The sequence below is a fragment of the Gorilla gorilla genome, chromosome 8 (genome assembly GCF_029281585.2).
Source record: "Gorilla gorilla gorilla isolate KB3781 chromosome 8, NHGRI_mGorGor1-v2.1_pri, whole genome shotgun sequence".
In the NCBI taxonomy this organism is placed as follows: domain Eukaryota; kingdom Metazoa; phylum Chordata; class Mammalia; order Primates; family Hominidae; genus Gorilla; species Gorilla gorilla.
The window spans coordinates 68,942,830-68,963,947 of NC_073232.2; the positions used below are offsets into that span (position 1 = coordinate 68,942,830).

At 40.6% G+C, this 21,118-nt stretch overlaps 1 protein-coding gene across 1 annotated transcript in view; it reads right to left on the reverse strand.

Annotated features, from left to right (window-relative positions):
• Nucleotides 1–20,085, reverse strand: part of LOC115935989 (shieldin complex subunit 2-like) — a 48,628-nt gene extending 28,543 nt beyond the window's left edge. Inside the window, exons 1-3 of the mRNA XM_055353076.2 lie at nucleotides 19,287–20,085; nucleotides 12,230–13,758; nucleotides 6,192–6,299 (exon numbers count right to left, since the gene is read on the reverse strand). Of these exons, the coding sequence (XP_055209051.1) occupies nucleotides 6,192–6,299; nucleotides 12,230–12,941 (820 nt within the window). The 5' untranslated portion in view covers nucleotides 12,942–13,758; nucleotides 19,287–20,085. The remainder of the gene's footprint in view (nucleotides 1–6,191; nucleotides 6,300–12,229; nucleotides 13,759–19,286) is intronic.
• Nucleotides 20,086–21,118: the final 1,033 nt, after the last annotated feature.

Below are 21,118 nucleotides of genomic sequence, written 5' to 3' on the forward strand. Positions count from 1 at the left end.
AGATCGCACCACTGTACTCTAGCCTGGGCAACAGAGCCAGACCCTGTCTCAAAAAAAAAAAAGGGAGGCCGGGCACGGTGGCTCACACGTGCAATCTCAGCACTTTGGGAGGCCAAAGTGGGCAGATCATTTGAGGTCAGGAGTTCAAGACCAGCCTGGCCAACATGGTGAAACCCCATCTCTGCTAAAAATACAAAAATTATCTGGGCGTGGTGGCACGTACCTGTAGTCCCAGCTACTTGGGAGGCTGAAGCAGGAGAATTGCTCGAACCCAGGAGGCAGAGGTTGCAGTGAGCCAAGATCACGCCACTGCACTCCAGCCTGGGTGACAGAACAAGAGTCCATCTCAAAAAAAAAAAAAAAAGAAAAGAAAAGAAAATGTTTACAGATGAAGATCTGGGCACCAGGTATGCTCATTATTACTGGGGAGTAACTGCATCTGTGCTGTGCTCGCTCAATGGACAGAACTAGGAGATGTTTATGTATGTGTACTATCCCACCCATATACACATGCCTATATTTCTGTATCCATTTATCTATATTAAAAATCCTCAGTTTATAACAATACCTCTGGTTCGTTTTAACCTTCCCTTGTTTATAATTTCTTTCTCCAACAGTGAGAAATCCAGCTTTCCTTATCTACAATCTATGTACTCATTTGTTCATTCTAGTATGTACATAAGGTTATTGCTAAGCCATTCCCCTTTGAGAAACATATTTCTAACTAGATTGCAGCATTTATGTACAGTCCTTTCTGTCATTAGCCTTACAGAATCCAGTCAATATACTCTTTTCCACAGCTACTTAGGTTTGTTCTTTTCTTCCCCACCCCCTTCTGTATAGTTATTTTATTCATTTGTAACAATATTAGGTTCATTTGTAACAATAATACATTCATTTGTTAGTGTCACTTCCTCCTGACCCCTGCTATCCTGTTCCCATTCCCCACTTTCTTCCACCCCTCTCCTACGTGCCCCCTGTAGGTGACCAATCTCTTTAGTTTCTGGTTTATCCTTCCTGCATTTTCTTTCCACAAATAAACAGAGGTATTTTCTTATTCCTCCATTCCTTCTTACAGGAAGGACAGCATACTACATACAGTTTTGGGGGGTTTATGTTTTCACATAACAGTATGTCCTGGGAATCACTCCATATCAGTTCGTAGAGATCTTTTTCATTCTTTTTGTACAGCTGCATAGTACATAGTGTTCCACTATGTGAATGTACCATAACTTAGTGAATCATTCTCCTATATATTTTGCAATTATAAACAATACTGCAATGAATAACCTTGTGATATGTATTTTCATATTGTTGGAGGTGTAGCTTCAGGGTAGATTCCTAGAAGTGGGATTGCTAGGTTGAAAGCTGAGTACATATGTAATTTTGTTAGATATTGCCAAATATCCCTTCACAAGGGTTGTAGCAATTTGCATTCCTACCACCAATGTATAAGAGGGCACATTACCTCACAGTTGCGCCAACAGAATGTGCTTTTTTTAAATTTTGCCAATCTGATAGGTGAGAAATGGTATCTCCATGTAGTTTTAATTTGAATTTCTCTAATAAGTTATATTTGATAGCCATTTTTATATCTTTTTTTGAAAATTGACTGTTCATCTCTTTTTTCACATTTTCCCTTTTGCCAGGCTAGAGTGCAGTGGCATGAATACAGCTCACTGCAGCCTCGACCTCCTGGGCTCAAACAATCCTCCTGCCTCAGCCTCCTACGTAGCTGGGACCATAGGCATGCACCACCACACCTGGCTAATTTTTTGACTTTTTGTAGAGACAGGGTCTCACTATGTTGCCCAGGCTGGACTCAAACTCCTGAGCTCAAGTGATTCTCCCACCTCAGCTTTCCAAAATGCTATGACTACCAGTGTGAACAACCACACCCAGACTTTGTCACTCAAGGTTTAAAAATTCTTTATATATTAGGGATATTAGCCTTTTGTTGTATGTTACAAATATTTTCTCCAAGTTTGTCAGTTGTCTTTTGACTTTGTTTATAGTGTTTTGGTTATGCAAAATTTATTTTTCTATAGTAAAATGTATCAGTTTATCTTCTACTGCCCCTGGATTCTGAGTAATATTAAGTAAAAGCCTTTCCCTACACCAAGATTACAGAGGAGTCATTCAGGTTTCCTTCTTGTTGTTGCATGATTTTATTTTTTACATTTAGACTATTAATCCATATGGTGTTTATTACTGTTTGTTGTGAGATATGTGTCCAATTTTCCCTTTTTTCCAAATGGCTACCCAGTTGTCTCAGCACCATTTATTAAGAAGTTAGCTTTTATCTCACTGATTCCAGATACTATCTTTGTCATATACTAAATTGCTATATGTAGGTGGGTCTAATTCTAATCTTCTTACTGTGTTCCACTGGTCTACTTGTCTATTCATGCATCAGTACTTCACTGTTTTAATTACAGAGGCTTTATAGTATGTTTTAACATCTGGTAAAGCTAGTTCCCCTCCTCTGTAGTTTTCCTTTGTCAGTCTTTTCCTAGCTATTCTTGCATATCTGTTTTCCCATATGAGCTTTAGTATCAACGTTTATATGCCATAACATATATATTTTCATTGGAACTACATTGAATTTACACATTAACTTAGGAAGAACTGGCATCATTATAATGTTGAGTCATCCTATCCAAGAACAGGGAATGTCTTTCCATTTATTCATGTCTTCATTTCTTCCTGGAGTGTTTAAATTTTTTCCTCATATAGGCTTTGCATATTTCTTGTTAACTGTATTTTGAACTATCTTCTTTATCACTGTAGTAAATGAGTTTTTCACTATCATTATGCCCTCTGTTTATTATTTGTGTATATTAAGTCTAATTACTATTATTATTTTTTTTTTGAGACAGGGCCTTGCTCTGTTGCCCAGGCTGGAGTACAGTGGTGCAATCACAGCTCACTGCAACCTCAACCGCCAGCCTGGGCTCAAGCAATCCTTTTACCTCAGCCTCCCAAACAGCTGGGACCACAGGTGTGTGCCACCACACCCAGCTTTTTCTTTTTCTTTTTCTTTTTCTTTTTCTTTTTTGTAGCCCAGGCTGGTCTTGAATTCCTGGGCTCAAGCTGTCCACCCACTTTCATCTCCCAAAGGGCTAGAATTACAGACGCAAACCACTGCACTCAGCCTAATGATATTTTTTAACATTAATTTTGCATCCTGTTATATCACTGAATTATCTTATTATTTAAATTTGTTTTAACTTTGATTCCCTGGAGTTTTCAGGTATGTTATCAGAGCATTTGTAAATAGAGATAATTTTCATTCTTCTTTATCCATTCAAATGTTCAAATGCCTCTTCTTTCTTTCTTTTTTTTTTTTTTTTTGGAGACAGAATCTCGCTCTGTCGCTCAGGCTGCAGTGCAGTGTAGTGGTGCTCACTGCAACCTCCACCTCCTAGGTTCAGGCAATTCTCATGCCTCAGCCTCCTGAGTAGCTGGGACCACAGGCATGCACCACCACACCTGGCTAATTTTTCATCTTTTTAGTACAGACGGGGTTTTGCTATGTTGGCCAGGCTGGTCCCAAACTCCTGGCCTCAAGTGATCCGCCCACCTTGGCCTCCCAAAGTGCTGGGATTACAGGCGTGAGCCACCGCACCAGACCAGATGCCTCTTCTTGTCTAAGTGCATTAGCTGATAATTCTAGTATAAGATGAATAGTTGCAGAGATAGTGGACATCCTTATCTTTTTCCTGGTTTTAATGACAATGCCTCAAGTGCTTTTCTATTAAATAAGACATTGGCATTAGGACTAAGTAGCTATTTTATTGATATAGTATTAATCGTATTATAATGCTGTATTGATGCTATATTTATTTATTTAAGAAAAAAATCTTTTTTGAGACAAGGTCTGACTCTGGTCACCCAGGCTGAAGTGCTGTGGTACAATCATGGCTCACTGCAGCCTCAACTTTCTTTCCCACTTAAGCCTCCCCAGTAGCTGTAACTACAGGTGTGCACCACTACACCTGGCTAATTTTTCCATATTTTTAGTAGAGATGAGGTTTCACCATATCATCCAGGCTGGTGTCGAGCTCCTGGGCCCAAGTAATCCTCCTGCCTCAGCCACCCAGAGTGCTGGGATTACAGGCATAAGCCACTGTGCCAGGCTGATACTATATTTATTAATACTGAAAGGGAAAGTATCCTAGTATATTACTAGTTAACAGTATTATACAAATGTTGATTTCCTGTTGTTGATATTGTACTAAAGTTATATAAGATATCACCATTGGGAGAAGCTAGAAGAAGAGTTCATGGGACTTTATGTATTATTTTTGCAATCCCCTGTGATTCTATAATTATATAGATAATATTTATTATTTAAAAAACTTTTAAATTTGAAATATTATCTGTATGCTAATAACTCTAAAATTTGCCTCTTAATTTTAAACCTGTCTTCTGAGTCCTGAACTTTGTTTCCAGTTCTTATATGACATCTCCACTTGAATATCTCAAAGATATCTAAAACTTAACATGCCTTGAAACATAGCCCTTTTCCCCACAAACCAGTTCCCTCTCAGTCTTTCCCAATAAAGCCTACCTAGTTACTTAAACCAGTAATCCAGTAGCAGTAAATTGTCCCTCTTCCCTGATCCCCAGACCCACATCATCAGAAAATCCTATTAACTCTATTTACAAATATATCTCAGCTCTTTAGCTCCACTGGCCTCCCATTATCTCTCAACTGCAGCTATTGTAACAACTTCCTAACCCTGATTCTACTCCATGATCAATCCTTCTCAACTAGAACCATGGCATTCTGTATCTTAACCCTTTGTTAGTTTCCTTCATAGCACTCATTATCACCTGCAAATATTTTACTTATATGTCTGTTTCATTCATTTTTTTTGGTCTGCCTTCCACATGAGAACATAAGCTCCAGGAGGACAGGCACCATTGTACCCCCAGTGTACAGTAAACACAGTGCCTGAAACAATGTCAACACATAATAAATATATATTGGATAGATGAAGAACTCTATTTTAGTTGTCTATGAAATATGTCAGAGTTGGTTTTCTGCTGATGGGCCACCCTAGTATATAATGAAACCTTGCCCATTCCAAACACAGTTCTTGTTATTCTAATTGTTGCTCTTCCCTTCTACTTGCTCTGCCTTTCTTTAAAAACTCAAAGATTGGAATTCCATGCTCTATCTTCCATATACATCCTATAACTTTCCTATTATTCCAGTTATCTTCTTGTATAATCAGTATATTTCTCTAGCTATTTTCTTGTATGATATTTCAGCATTTTATCAAATATATTTTGCTAGCTTATTATTTCTCCCTCTAATATTACTATGTTACTACTACATTATGTGCAGGATCAACATCTTATATTCATTTTCTCACTTAATCTTCATAACAACCCTATAAGGTATATATGTATTTTTATCTCCATTTCACAGAAAAGGAAACAAAGGTATAGTGAAGTGAAATAACTTGCCTAAAGACAAAGACTGGAAGTAAGAGGGCCAGGATTCAAATCCTGGTCTATCTGAGTCCAGTGACCAAAACAACAAGTTTATACTGTTTCCCTTACTTTGTTTTCTTTCTTTTTTTAATGTTATTTTATTTCCTAGAGGAGGAGATAGCTGCTAGTTTCCTCATTAAACAGCTCCTTTTAAAGAAGAGAAAACTGGACATTAAAGAAGAAAGATAGCTTTTCCTAGCAGTGGTAGACAGGAGAATAAGGATTCAAACCACAGCTGTCTGAATACGAGACCAATACATTTTTATTACCTCAAGGATTCTTAATCAGAGGCTCAGAAGTTCCACAGAAGAACTTCAGAGGTCCATGGAATGCTTTAGAATTATAAGCAAAATTTTGTGCCTATCTACATAAGTCCAGTTTTCTGGAGAAATGGTCTACAGATTCTCAAAGAGGTCTCTGACTCCCTAAAAGGTGAAGAACCACCACTATACTGACGGCCTAAGAAAACGAAACATGAGACCCAATACTTCTTAAAATAAATGTGATTTACAATGTACAAGTTCATTTCTTAAAATTCTATTTTCATTCTTACTAATGAAAAGAAACCAATACTCTCCAACTGTTTAGAAAACATTTTGTAAAAGAACCATTTTAACCCTAATCTTTCCTAGTATGTTTTTATACTTTAAACACTAATACATTACTTCATTTAAAATGTGCCTTACATTCTTCAGGCTGAATAGATGAATAACTCCCAAGATTTAATAACTGACTGCTAAATGTTGATTGTAGTACTGTCTCACCAATCCATTGGTCCTCATGAATAACAACATCTAGAGAGAGAAAAAACATTCTGATCATGCCATAAATTCCTTCACAATGTGGTTAACCTACTAGTCACAGCAAAATATTATGCATGCCTCCCATATACCAAGCAACTAGAGATCAAATAGGTTAAATAACCTGCCTAAGGGCATGAAATGACAAAACAGCAAATCTAAAATCTAAATCTAGGTAAATTAACAAAATTGCTTCTTTATATTCAAATGATAGCAGTATGGAAGTCCACTGCTCTATATAGAAAAGGTTTAATAGTTTTTATTTACATAAGGAAAATGTTATCATGTATATTTCTGATACATCAAAAATAATTTTTTTTAGGACCAGAAGGCAAAGTAGTGGTTCCAAAGCCGTAGTGCCTAGGAGAGTAATAATATTCAGTATGCACTGGTCCCTTCTACTATAAATATATCTGAATATAAGGCATTCTTAACACACTTGATTATTTTTCCCTAAATAGCACGATAATTATCTTCCACATAAGTTAAAAGTGAAAGACTTTGGAGGTAGGGAACATTTTCCAATTGGAAAGAGAGAGCTGTATATCTAAGACGGATAGAGTAGAATCAGGTAGAACTAAACATACCAACAGGTAGAAACAATTGTAGGTAGAGAAAAACGTGTGAGCTGTAAAGAGAAAGAGGGGAAGGGAGCTATCTCTAAGGCAGGATCTAATCAGCATACAGTGTCAGAGGTATAAACATATATTAACAATAGTGAAATAATTTAGAGATAATAGGAAAGAAAACCAAGGATGTATAAATTCCAAGTGATTACTTACAGATTTAGATTCCAGACCCTTTCCTCAGCTTTTGAACCTTTTATCTACAACTGCCTAATGGAAATTCCCACCTGGATATTCCACTGGCTCCCCAAACTCAGCAATGTCCAAATCTGCTTTTCCTTTCATAGCGCCCAACTCATTTGTTGACACTATGCTGCTAATCAAGTAAACTAAAATCTGAAGTCATCTTGCCTCTCCCTTCCCACTCCTTGCCACCAGCCCCCACCTACCCCTCTGCTGCTTAAATGTGCCCATGCCCCACCACTACTACTGTTTTACATTACACATTCCTTTCCCTCCCAACAGGTGCTTGTCCCGCCTGCAACCCATTTCTTACAATGCTAATGAGCCATTTATCAGAGCATTAATGAGTTCAGGCGAGTGATATATCAGAGCATTAATGAGTTCAGGTGACTTACTAAAAAACAGTGGTTCCCCACTGCCTAGCCAGGAAGAGCTAGTACAGCATTCAAGACTTTTCATGATCCAACATTCAGGATGCATGTTCTTCAGAAAAAAGGAACAGACAAGAAATTTCAAGGAGAGCATTCTGAAAGCTAGGACTGTGAAGCCTATGTTGGATTAGTGACATGGTAATCACTAGTGGTGCATGGAGGGGATGGGTAGCCCGCCCTGGCCTCCTGGCTCCTTCCTACCCTCTCACTGACATGCCCCAGCTCCTAGTCCTTATTCTGTTTGTCCTTTAAACACTGTGGTTTCCCAATGTTAAGCCTCCCATCTTCTTCTAATTCTAGTCAGTAGTCTCCCTTAGGTAATCCTTATTTTTGGCATCTCTTCATTCTATTGCTAGAAGTTATAATAGCAAACTGTCTACTGTGTTGGTATTCAACAAGGTCTGGAATACATCTGTTACTTCAAATTTTTCAGTTTGGGCCGGGCGCGGTGGCTCATGCCTGTAATCCCAGAACTTTGGGAGGCCGAGGTGGGCAGATCACAAGGTCAGGAGTTCGAGACCAGCCCAGCCAATATGGTGAAACCCTGTCTCTACTAAAAATACAAAAATTAGTCAGGCGTGGTGGCAGTCTCCTGTAGTCCCAGCTACTTGGGAGGCTGAGGCAGGAGAATCACTTGAACCCAGGAGGCAGAGGTTGCAGTGAGCCGAGATCACGCCACTGCACTCCAGCCTGGGCAACAGAGCAAGACTCCATCTCAAAAAAAAAAAAAAAAAAGGAAGATTTCTGTTTGGGGGTATATATCAATAGGTAGTATGAACTACCCAAGCTATCCAACTAAGTTCACTGCCTCATTAGTACAACAGAAAAGTGTAGATTTCTTTTTTTTTTCCCAACATTTCCATCTGTTCCACACAAAAGAAACTTATCAGAAATCGGTGAACTAGATCCTCTTTTTCTTAAAAAGACAAAAAAATCTGATTTTTTAAAAAAATGTTCATAGAAATCATCTAAATGTCTTATAATAGGAAAATGGTTAAGTAAATTGCATTACAGCCACCAGAGAGAATGTTACCTAGTCGTTAACAACTATAGAGATGTTAGGAAAAAATACAGAGATTGCAGAGTTGAGTTTACACCTACCTAGGAAAAAGGAAAAGGCCCCTGAGAGGTCCCTGCTGACATTAATTGCCTTGGTAAAATGACCATGGTCCAGGATCCAGCCCTCTTTTACAGTCTGGGAAACTTAATTTTGTTAACACTCCAAAACTAGATTTCAGCTCTGCAACATAAGCTCATACTAAATCAATTAATGAAACAAATTAAAGAAAAAAAAACATTTTTTTTCATTTACAATGAGGCATTAATTGCCCAAAAAAAACAGTATTTCAGCCTGTTCTCATGCTGTGGGCAGCTCTACAACTAGAAAGCCAAATCACAAGCAAAGAGGTATTCAGCAAGCACTGAATCAGAACAGAGGGAGTTAGGTGAATTGAACCTCCAATAATATAATCACATATAAATAATATTAGCTAATACTGCCAGTGGGATGTGGCTATGCTAAGCCTGTTCATTACAATCTTGTGTTTACTTCTTTATAAAAGATTGTACTCGGCCGGGCGTGGTGGCTCACGCCTGTAATCCCAGCACTTTGGGAGGCCGAGGCGGGCGGATCACGAGGTGAGGATATCGAGACCATCCTGGCTAACACAGTGAAACCCTGTCTCTACTAAAAATACAAAAAAATTAGCCGCGCGCGGTGGCAGGCGCCTGTAGTCCCAGCTATTCCGGAGGCTGAGGCAGGAAAATGGCGTGAACCCGGGAGGCGGAGCTTGCAGTGAGCAGACATCGTGCCCCTGCACTCCAGCCTGGGTGCCAGAGCCAGACTCCGTCTCAAAAAAAAAAAAAAGATTGTACTTGACAATCCTACAGGAACACCAAGGTACATTAGCTAAGGTTCTCATTCCTCCTGTAAACTATTTGGTAGGACTATCAATATTGCTTCGAAGTTTTCTTTTTCTAAATACCTCCTCTGTATCACATTCTTTCTTTAGGTATTTTATTAAGCTTAATCAACTTCCTCCTGCTCTAATACACCATGTGTCAATTTTAAATCAACAAAGAACACGTGACACAATGTTAGATGTGTTCGGTGAAAACATATTCTGGCCAGGCACGGTGGCTCACACTTGTAATCCTAGCATTTTGGGAGGGCGAGGTGGGCGGATCACCTGAGGACAGGAGTTCGAAACCAGCCCGGCCAACATGGTGAAACCCCGTCTCTACTAAAAATACAAAAATTAGCCAGGCATGGTGGCTTGCACCTGTAATCTCAACTACTCGAGAGGCTGAGGCAGGAGAATCACCTGCACCCAGGAGGCGGAGGTTGCAGTGAGTCAAGATTGTGCCACTGCGCTCCAGCCTGGGTGACAGAGCAAGACTGTCTCAAAAAAAAAAAAAAATTAAATATTATCTCTGGGTGCAGCGGCATGCGTGCCTGTAGTCCTGGCTACTTGGGAGACTGAGGCAGGAGGCTCACTTGAGCCCAGGAGTTCAGAGTTGTAGCCGATCAGGTGTCTGCACTAAGCTTGCCATCAATATAGTGACCTCCTGGGAGTGGAGGACCACAGGTTCCCTAAGGAGGGGTGAACTGGTCCAGGTTGGAAACAAGCGCATGTTAAAAATACCATGGGCACGGTAGCTCACGCCTGTAATCCTAGCACTTTGGGAGGCTGCGGCAGGAGGATCAATTGAGCCCAGGAGTTGGAGATCAGCCTGGGTAATGCAGTGAGATCCTGTCCTTATTAAACAAACAAACAAAAAATTAAAAATAACAATTTAAAAATTCTCATGCTGATCAGTAATGGGATTGTGCCCGTGAGTACCCACTGCACTTGGCAACATAGCAAGACTCTGTCTCTTAAAAATAAATAAATTAAAAATTAAAAAAACAAAATGTTCTTTATGGTTACAACTATATAGTAAGAGTATAAATTCTGGAGTCTAGGAGAAACTATAGCTTTGCCACTTCCTAGATGTATGACATTGGACAAGTTACTTTACTTCTCTGGGCTTCAGCTTCCTCAACTGAAAAGTGGGGATAAAAATTAGTACCTTCCTCATATACTTGTTGTAATGAAATATGCATGTAAAATCTAAAACAGGGTCTCACAAACTAAGCTCCCAATAAATATGAGCTTCTATGTGTGATATATACACACATGCACACACATTTTAAGGAGAACAGAGAAAATAACTGGAAGGCAACACTCTAGAACTCTATTGGTGGTTATATGAAGTTGGTATAATACCAGTTTTTTCCTTTCCATATTTCCAAGTGTAATTAATATAATTTTGATAATAAAATAAGGCAACAGAAATCAATAACTGTTCCCACAGTAAAAACACAATGTGCACAGCATTATTAGACATTAGGTAAAGAAGCAGAAAGGTCTAACTCTGTTGCTCGGGCTGGAGTGCAGTGTGGCCCAATCGAAGCTCACTGCAGCCTCAACCTCCTGGGCTCAAGCAATCCTCTCACGTCAGCCTCCTGGGTAGCTGGGACTACAGGCACGCAAAACTTAATTTATTTTTTGTAGAGACGGGTTCTGTGTTGCCAAGGCTGGTCTCAAATTCCTGGCCTCAAGCAGTCTTCCTGCCTCAGCCTCCCAAAGTGCTGGGATTACAAGTGTGACCCACTCCACCTGACTAGGGAAGGCTTATTAAAGGAGGGGATAAGTGGAAAGAAGGGGCAGGGCTGAGAAGGATAGAACAGAGGCCCAGAAGTGGCAATGGGCAGGAGAGTGGACAATGGAAAGGAGAACAATGCAGATGCGATAAAGGGATCAATTATGCTGAGCTCAGAAGAGGCAAATGACTAAAGATCAAAACCACAATGAGATACCATCTCACACCAGTTAGAATGGCAATCATTAAAAAGTCAGGAAACAACAGGTGCTGGAGAGGATGTGGAGAAATAGGAACACTTTTACACTGTTGGTGGGACTGTAAACTAGTTCAACCATTGTGGAAGTCAGTGTGGCGATTCCTCAGGGATCTAGAACTAGAAATACCATTTGACCCAGCCATCCCATTACTGGGTATATACCCAAAGGACTATAAATCTTGCTGCTATAAAGACACATGCACACGTGTGTTTATTGCGGCATTATTCACAATAGCAAAGACTTGGAACCAACCCAAATGTCCAACAGTGATAGACTGGATTAAGAAAATGTGGCACATATACACCATGGAATACTATGCAGCCATAAAAAATGATGAGTTCATGTCCTTTGTAGGGACATGGATGAAATTGCAAATCATCATTGTCAGTAAACTATCACAAGAACAAAAAACCAAACACCGCATATTCTCACTCATGGGTGGGAATTGAACAATGAGATCACATGGACACAGGAAGGGGAATATCACACTCTGGGGACTGTTGTGGGGTGGGGGGAGGGGGGAGGGATAGCATTGGGATATATACCTAATGCTAGATGACGAGTTGGTGGGTGCAGCGCACCAGCATGGCACATGTATACATATGTAACTAACCTGCACAATGTGCACATGTACCCTAAAACTTAAAGTATAATAAAAAAATAAAAAATTAAAAAATTAAAAAAAAGAAAGAGTCTTCAAAGACTAAGTGGGAGAAAAACAAAAACAAACAAAACTTAGCTTTATAAAATAAGCTACCACTATGCCATAATGACCTCACCTGTGAGTAAAATTATATCTCCAAGAAACACTGTAAATGCCCAAAATGCTGCAGTCCTCCACAGAAAAACCTTCTTCTTAGTTTCTGATTGATCAATTACTGTAACTGTTGCTAAAGGCACTTTAGAGCCAGAATTTGGTCCGAATTTTATGTTTATTTCCTTCACATGGCATGGAGATAGCACCATGACTAAACAATTACACTTCTGGCTTTTAGAATCACAGTTTTTTATTAATGATGTTTTTTTAATACTCTTAAATTCAGACACATTTCTCTGATCCATTTCTACAGCAGAATCTCCTCCATTAGAAATCAACTTCATTTTCTTAGCTACTTGAAGGACTCTAGATAGAGCTTCAGACTGGCCCACTTTATCTTCAGAGGTACAGCTTCTTTTAATAGCACTTTTGTGGAAGGTATTTAGTTGGGAACACAGTATTCCTGAGCTACACAACTCAATACATATCTCATTTGGTGGCAGTTCATCTGCAGAACTGAAAAGTTCTTGAGATCCTGTATGTTCTTCAAGACCTTTATCAGAGTTTATGTGAATGTGGCTATTTTCTGTTTTAGGACAAACAGGACTAAAAAGTTCAAAGGAATATGCTTGGTTTTGTCCACTTTCATATGCTTCTGTAAAACCATCAAGCTGAACCGAATTCTCTTCAGGTATTCTTATCTCCCCGTAACTTGCCTTTGGTTCAGTCTCCATGTTTACATTCCCTTTATTTACAGGACTCCGCCTTTTATCTTTCTTTTGAGCTAAAAAAGCAACCTGGCTGGAGGTAATTATACTGAGAAATTCTGTATCAGTTGATATTTTAAGGTCTGAGACCTTCCTAACTGCTGCTTCAGACCTTGACTTATCTACTGCGTTGGAGGAAAATAATCCCAAACACTGGTTTTGTATTTCATGATATTCTGTTGGCACACACTCTCTTTGTACCACTTCAGGCCCTATATTAATTTTTTCAGTACTACAAACCAAATCCAACACAGCTGCACATTTATGGCCCAACTGAAAAAATCTGTGTTAAAGTTCTGACCACATATATCTGGCTGATGTTTAGGCTGTTCATCTCTAATTTTATTTTCACTGAGAAGCTTTTGATACTTTTCTTCTTCGGTTAAATGCGGAACTGTGTTTTTAAATCCACATATTTGCATATTAGAGCTAGTTATATCACTCAGTATAGAGGAGTGAATCTTCTGGGATTCTATATTCTGTGTTTCAGAAACAGAACGTACAAAGTCATCTTTCACATGAACATGTCTATTCATACAGTTTGCTAAGAAATGACCACTAAGATCTGGAGAACCAATAGATTCTGGGACTTTATAGTTTTCAAGATTTTTGTGCTGTTTTTCATCCTTCAGATATAAAGAATGTTGACTGTATAAAAGCTGAATTTTTTTCCAGGGGTCAGCAACAGACATTAAAGAAGCTGTGTCTTCTGATACTGTCATTTTCAGTGGAGCAACTGGAGCACCCCAAAAAATGTGGACTTGAGATCCTCCACTCGTGATTTCTGATAAAAATGAAAAATCCAAAATTAATATATTGTCAGCATATTTTTGCATATGGATATTAACTTAATAATGTACCAAAAGAAAATATAACTGAGTCAAAAACATAATTAACATAGATGATTTTTTTGATATGCCATTTAATTATATAAAATTCATAAATACACAAGAAATTATTAAGGAGAAATCACAATATTCACAAAAATTTTTCACCTAAAGACTCTCTTTAGGCCGGGCGCAGTGGCTCACACCTGTAATCCCAGCTCTTTGGGAGGCCGAGGCGGGTGGATCACGAGGTCAGGAGATCGAGACCATCCTGCCTAACAGCGTGAAATGCCGTCTATACTAAAAACAAAAAATTAGCTGGGCGTAGTAGCACACGCCTGTAGTCCCAGCCACTTGAAGGCTGAGGCAGAAGAATCGCTTGAACCCAGGAGGCGGAGGTTGCAGTGAGCCTAGATTGCACCACTGCACTCTAGCCTGGGCAACAGAGTGAGACTCCATCTCAAAAAAAGACTCTCTTTAAGGGACATAAAGCTAAGCACACTCACATCAAACAAGTTAATAGGTTTTTAGTATGTTTGTTTCATTTGAGATGGAGTCTTGCTCTGTTGCCCAGGCTGGACTGCAGTGTTGCCATCTAAGCTCACTGCAACGTCCGCCTCCCAGCTTCAGCTCCCTGATTAGCTGGGATTACAGTCTGTGCCACCATGCCCGGCTAATTTTTGTACTTTTAGTAGAGACGGGGTTTCACCATGTGGGCCAGGCTGGTCTCAAACTCCTGACCTCAAGAAATCCACTCGCCTCTGCCTTTCAAAGTGCTGGGATTACAGGCGTGAGCCACCGCACCTGGCCTGTTTCTTATGTTGTAAAAACTTGCCCCATTTAAATAACAAGTTAGTAAAGAATGGGAAAAGAGGCATTTGTTTAACTATATTACAGTCACCTTTAAATTACTCATTTTGGGGCAGAGCACAGTGGTTCACGCCTGTAATCGCAGCACTTTGGGAGGCCAAGGGGGTGGATCACTTGAGGTCAGGAGTTCAAGACCAGCCAGGCCAAGATGGCAAAACCCCATCTCTACTAAAAATACAAAAATTAGCCGGCTGTGATGGCCCGTGCCTATAGTCTCAGTTACTCGGGAGTCTGAGGCAAGAGAAGCGCTTGAACCCAGGAGGAGGAGGTTGCAGTGAGCCAAGATCTTGCCACTGCACTCCAGCCTGGGCGACAAAGCGAGACTCCATCTCAAAAAAAAAAAAAAAAAATTACTCATTTTTGGCCAGCCATGGTGGCTCACACCGGTAATCCCAGCACTTTGGGAGGCCAAGGTGGGAGGATCACTTGAGACCAGGAGTTCGAGGCCAGCTTGGACAACATAGTAAGACCACCATCTCTACAAAAAAATTTAAAAACTAAAAAATTTCTTAAAATTAGCTGGACATAGTGGTGGAACACCTATAGTCCCAGCTACTAGGGAGGCTGAGGTGGGAGGATTACTTGAGCCTGAGAGGCGGACATTGCAGTAAGCCATGATCACACCACTGCACTTCAGTCTGAGTAACAAAGTGAGACCCTTTATTTATTTATTTATTTATTTTGAGACAGAGTTTTGCTCTTGTCACCCAGTCTGGAGTGCAATGACGCGATCTCAGCTCACTGCAACCTCCTGTCTCCCAGGTTCAAGCAATTCTTGTGTCTCAACCTACCGAGTAGCTGAGATTACAGCCATCTACCACCACGCCCAGCTAATTTTAGTTTTTTTAGTAGAGATGGGGTGTCACCATGTTGGCCAGGCTGGTCGCAAACTCCTGACCTCAAGTGATCCATCCACCTTGGCCTCCCAAAGTGTTGGGATTACAGGTGTGAGCCACCGTGCCTGGCGAGACCCTCTTTTTAAAAAAATGATTAAGAATCACTACTATTGCTATAACTACATATTCCAACCTCATTTAATCCTCATAGAAAGAATAACCTTCATAAGGAATAACTGGTATATTAGCGGTTCTATTGCATGTCATTATTAGATTTACCACTAGGGGCCCCAAATAGCACAGCAAAAGCCTTCAAGTTCAAAATACATTAATATATCAAACCCAAGTGGAAGGAGAAATATATTATCTTGAAATGTTGGTTGGGGCCAGGCATGGTGGCTCACGCCTGTAATCCCAGCACTTTGAGAGGCCGAAGTGGGAGGATCACCTGAGGTCAGGAGTCCGAGACCAGCCTGGCCAACATGGCTAAACTTCATCTCTAGTAAAAACACAAAAATTACCAGGGCGTGATGGCACGAGCCTGTAGTCTCAGCTACTAGGGAGGCTGAGGCAGGAGAATCGCTTGAACCCGGGAGGTTGCAGTGAGCCAAGATCGTGCCACTGCACTCCAGCACTCCAGCCTGGGTGACAGAGTGAGACTCTGTCTCAAAAAAAAAAAAAAATTTAGTGGGATATATGCAAATCAAATGCATAACATTACCATGATAATGAATTCTCCTCCATCAGATCTTTGGCTTTCTTCTCCAATGGTTTCTTCCCTTTAGCTTCAAATCTTTATTTTATTTTATTTTATTTTATTTTATTTTTTGAGTTAGGGTCTCTCTCTGTCACCCAGGCTGGAGTGCCATGGTGCAATCATGGCTCACTGCAGCCTGAAGCTGCTGGGCTCAAGCTACCATCCAGCCACAGCCTCCCAAATAGCTGGGACTACAGATACATACTGTCACGCTCAGCTACAAATCTTTAAAAATAAAACCAACCCACCCCCCCACAAACTTGTTTGTTGTTTCTTACATCTCATTTCTCCTTTAATCTTCAACCACTTCTACTCCAACCATTTTGCTATAAAAGTTTTCACTATAGAAACCAATGACCTTCTAGAAGCCAAATCCAAAGGTCAGTTTTCAATACTTTTACTACCATTTGAAACTGTTTATCAATCCCTCTTTTCTGAAACATTCCACTTTTTTGACTCTGTGAGACCACCATATTGGAATTCTTTTGTACTTAAGACAGATATGTATTGGATTATTCCTTCAATCACTCACGTAACAAACACTCAACATTACGTGCTGGGCATTATGCTAGGCCCTGGGAATTCAAAACAATAATAGAGAGCTTTAAGGAGCTTAATTTCTGAGAGGAAAAACAAACTGACAATTATAAAAAGTGACAGGAGGGCAGGAGCCTTGGCTCAAGCCTGTAATCCCAGGACTTCAGGAGGCTGAGGCAGGTGGATCACCTGAGGTCAGGAGTTCAAGACTAGCCTAGGCAACATGGTAAAATCCCGTAAAAATACGAAAATTAGCCAGGTGTGGTGGCACGCACCTGTAATCCCAGCTACTCAGGCGGCTGAGGCATGAGAATCGCTTGAACCCAGGAGGCAGAAGTTACAGTGAGCTGAGATCCCATCACTGCACTCCAGTCTGGGTGACTCTGTCTCAAAAAAAAAAAAAAAAAAAAGTGATAGGAGCTACTACAGGATTAAAAGGAAGGGACAGCATCTCTAGAAGAGAGAAGCCTGGGGCAGTTCAACCAATGTGGAACTGCCCATTATCTGCATTTTTTGTAGGCTCTTAGGACTACAGTTAATCACAAAATTTTGGAACTGAATTTTATTAATGTTCAGAAAAAAAGTCATATAATAAAGTCCCCGAGTCATTCCCCACCCCAAAATAGGGCCCAGGAAAGCTGCCCTAATTGCCTTACCCAAGGGACAGGCCTACTATGGGTAATCTCCAAAATGTTTAAAAGGCATATACGACATTTACTGCTTCTGTGTCCTCACTTAACATTTTCTCCTAAATGTTCTGCAGCCTTTCATTTCCTATCTGTGATAAGACAATAATGAAGTCCAAATTGCCAAATAAGAACTCACAGTGCTTCACCACTGCAGTTGTGAAGCTCTCTCCTTAGTTTCTAGAACATTACTCTTTCCTAAATTGTTCTACCTCTCCAATTTCTCTCTCTCTCTCCCTCCTTGGGCCACCTCTTTCCATTCCACACACCTCTAGACAATTTCATCCAATCCCATTCATATAACTACCATATATCCAACTGTGCTTTACATATCTATACTGAGCCAATCTCTCTCCCAAACTTCAGACCTATATTTCTAGCATTACTATATTTGATAGGATCACAGTAGAATCAAAGGCGAGATTCAAAGCCCTACTTGCCTTCTAGGCAGGGGAAGATAGTAGAGCATAAAGGGATGACACGAAGCAGTCCTGAGAATTAAGAGGATCTCCCAGGGCAAGAAATATCTCAGATGAATGTGAGATCCACAAAACACAAGGTTTTATTGTTTTTTTTTTTTTTGAGACAGAGTCTCGCTTTTGTCACCCAGGCTGGAGTGCAATGGCGCGATCTCAGCTCACTGCAACCTCTGCCTCCTGGGTTCAAGCGATTCTCCTGCCTCAGCCTCCCAAGTAGCTGAGATTACAGGCGTGCACCACCATGCCCAGCTAATTTTGTATTTTTAGTAGAGATGGGGTTTCTCCATGTAAGTCAGGCTGGTCTCAAATTCCCAACCTCAGCTGATCCGCCCGCCTCGGCCTCCCAAAGTGCTGAGATTAGAGGCATGAGCCACCGCACTGGGTGGCACAAGGTTATTATATATAACTGTTATTTCAGTGTGCCTTCACTTATTTGTCTAAATCAGGGGTGTCTAATCTTTTGGCTTCCCTGGGCCACAACGGAAGAAGGAGAATTGTCTTGGGCCACACATAAAATACAGTTAACACTAATGATAGCTAATGAGCTTAAAAAAAAAAAAATCGCAGGCTGGGCGCGGTGGCTCATGCTTATAATCCCAGCACTTTGGGAGGCCGAGATGGGCAGATCACTTGAGGTCAGGAGTTTGAGACCAGCCTGGCCAACATGGTAAAACCCCGTCTCTACTAAAAATACAAAAATTAGCTTGGAGTGGTGGCACACACCTGTAATCCCAGCTACGCCAGAGGCTGAGGCAGGAGAATCGCTTGAACCCAGGAGGTGGAGGTTGCAGTGAGCCAAGATCGGGCCACTGCACTCCAGCCTGGACAACAGAGCGAGACTCTGTCTCAAAAAAAATCTCAAAAAAAACTCATAATGTTTTAAGAAAGTTTACAAACTCATGTTGGGTTGCATTTAAAGCCGTCCTGGACCACATGCAGCCCCACAGGCTGTGGGTTGAACAAGCTTGGTCTAAACAAATACCCTTGTAAGTGTGGAACTGTTACCCTACCCTCCTCACCCCCCCCAAAAAAAAACTTGACTAGAAAGTGGCCGTGTTAATTCAAAAAATAGTAAATTTTTAAAAAGTGTTTATACCAAAGGCTACTGCTACTAAATACTCCAATTTACAGGAGTTGTGAGTATGTGAGTAGGAGGATGGAAACTGGCAAGGGCAGGGGGAAACAAAATATGTATGATAGCCAAATTATACAGACAGAAAAGTTATGGACAACTGATTAATTTCAATAATTCTAGGATATGTTTTAGGTGTACTCAGAGGGTTAAAGCTCATTAAGATACCAGATGAAACTTGCAAGTACATCTCCATTACCGCAGTTAATAATTATACAATTTCTCAATCTGCAGAAGGCCGCTTCAGTCGGAAAAACCAATACAACCATAATCCTTTATCTTTAGAGTGGTCAGAGTCTGATGAATGGGTCAAAGATTTCTAAAACAGGATGAACTGTATCAGCAGGTTTTGTCTTTGCAGAACACTGCAACTAAAAAAAATGCTTATTACAAAACATGTATCATTAAAAGAGAGTGCTTTTCCCCTCTTATTACCAGGGAGTGAAAAAACTCCCTGTAGTAATGCCTTTTCATGTCTATTTTACCAAAAACACCAAAAAAATCATAAAGTTGCTCAATAGCATCAAATGACAAAGAAGCCACATGGGATTGTAATTAAAAGCAAAGGATTTGGAACAAGAGAGATGTGGGTTCAAATTACTACTCTGCAACTTACTCAAACTTGAAATTATTGAAGTTAAGTGATAGTTGCATGGGGTTCATTATACTATCCTTTGCTGGTGGTTAAAGAAAGTCATCCTTTTATTCTTTGACCTGATTGAACCAAATTCAATTTGCTATCATAGTTCATTTGTGTTAACAACACAGTACTAATAACCCACGTACTGTGTATATTCATGCTGAACTCTTTTAAGAGTTACTAAATGCTGGGAGGCTGAGGCGGGCGGATCACGAGGTCAGGAGATCGAGGCCATCCTGACTAACACGGTGAAACCCCGTCTCCACTAAAAAATACAAAAAATTAGCTGAGCGTGGTGGTGGGCCCCTGTAGTCCCAGCTACTCGGGAGGCTGAGGCAGAAGAATGGCGTGAACCCGGGAGGCGGAGCTTGCAGTGAACCAAGATCACACCACTGCACTCCAGCCTGGGCAACAGAGCAAGGCTCCGTCTCAAAAAAAAAAAAAAAAGAATTACAGGCCGGGAGCAGTGGCTCACGCCTGTAATCAATCCCAGCACTTTGGAAGGCTGAGGCGGGCAGATCACGAAGTCAGGAGATCGAGACCATCCTGGCTAACACGGTGAAACCCCGTCTCTACTAAAAATACAAAAAATTAGCTGGGCGTGGTGGTGGGCGCCTGTAGTCCCAGCTACTCTGGAGGCTGAGGCAGGAGCATGGCGTGAACCAGGGAGGCGGAGCTTGCAGTGAGCCAAGATTGCGCCACTGCATTCCAGCCTGGGCAACAAAGCGAGACTCCCATCTCAAAAAAAAAAAAAAAAAAAAAAAAAAAAAATTAGTAAATGCTTGTACCTAAATCTACTCTTTAAAATAATAGAAAATGTCCACATTTTATGCGACTTGTGAAAGGATATAAGATGATTTTTTTCCTCAGAAACAAAAGCAGTTGAAGTTTAAAGCTATCGCTCATTTAGTATCAAAGTAATAGCCACTAAAGCCAACCTGTGAGCAGACAACTGACTTCTCGACTCTCTTTGCATAACTTTTAATTTCCTTTGCAATTGTCTTTGGTATTCAAGTGAAACATCTGTAATCACATTCTCATCAACAACTGAGATGCCTTAGGCCAGTGCGGGTGAGCCTCTCTTATTCTGGCTTGCAATACAACGGGAATTTCTCCCTTTCACTCTTGTTCCAGGGCATTTGCCTTCTCCCAATAAAGTCCAAGCACTCAAACAGAAAGTGAACTTTACTCTAGCTGGTTTTCTGGCCTTAGGAATAGGGTGAGGCCAGGTGCAGTGGGTCATGCCTATAATCCCTGCACTTTGGGAGGCCGAAGTGGGCAGATCATGAGGTCAGGAGTTCAAGACCATCCTGGCTAACACGACAAAACCCCCGTCTCTACTAAAAACACAAAAAATTTGCCAGGCATGGTGGTATGTGC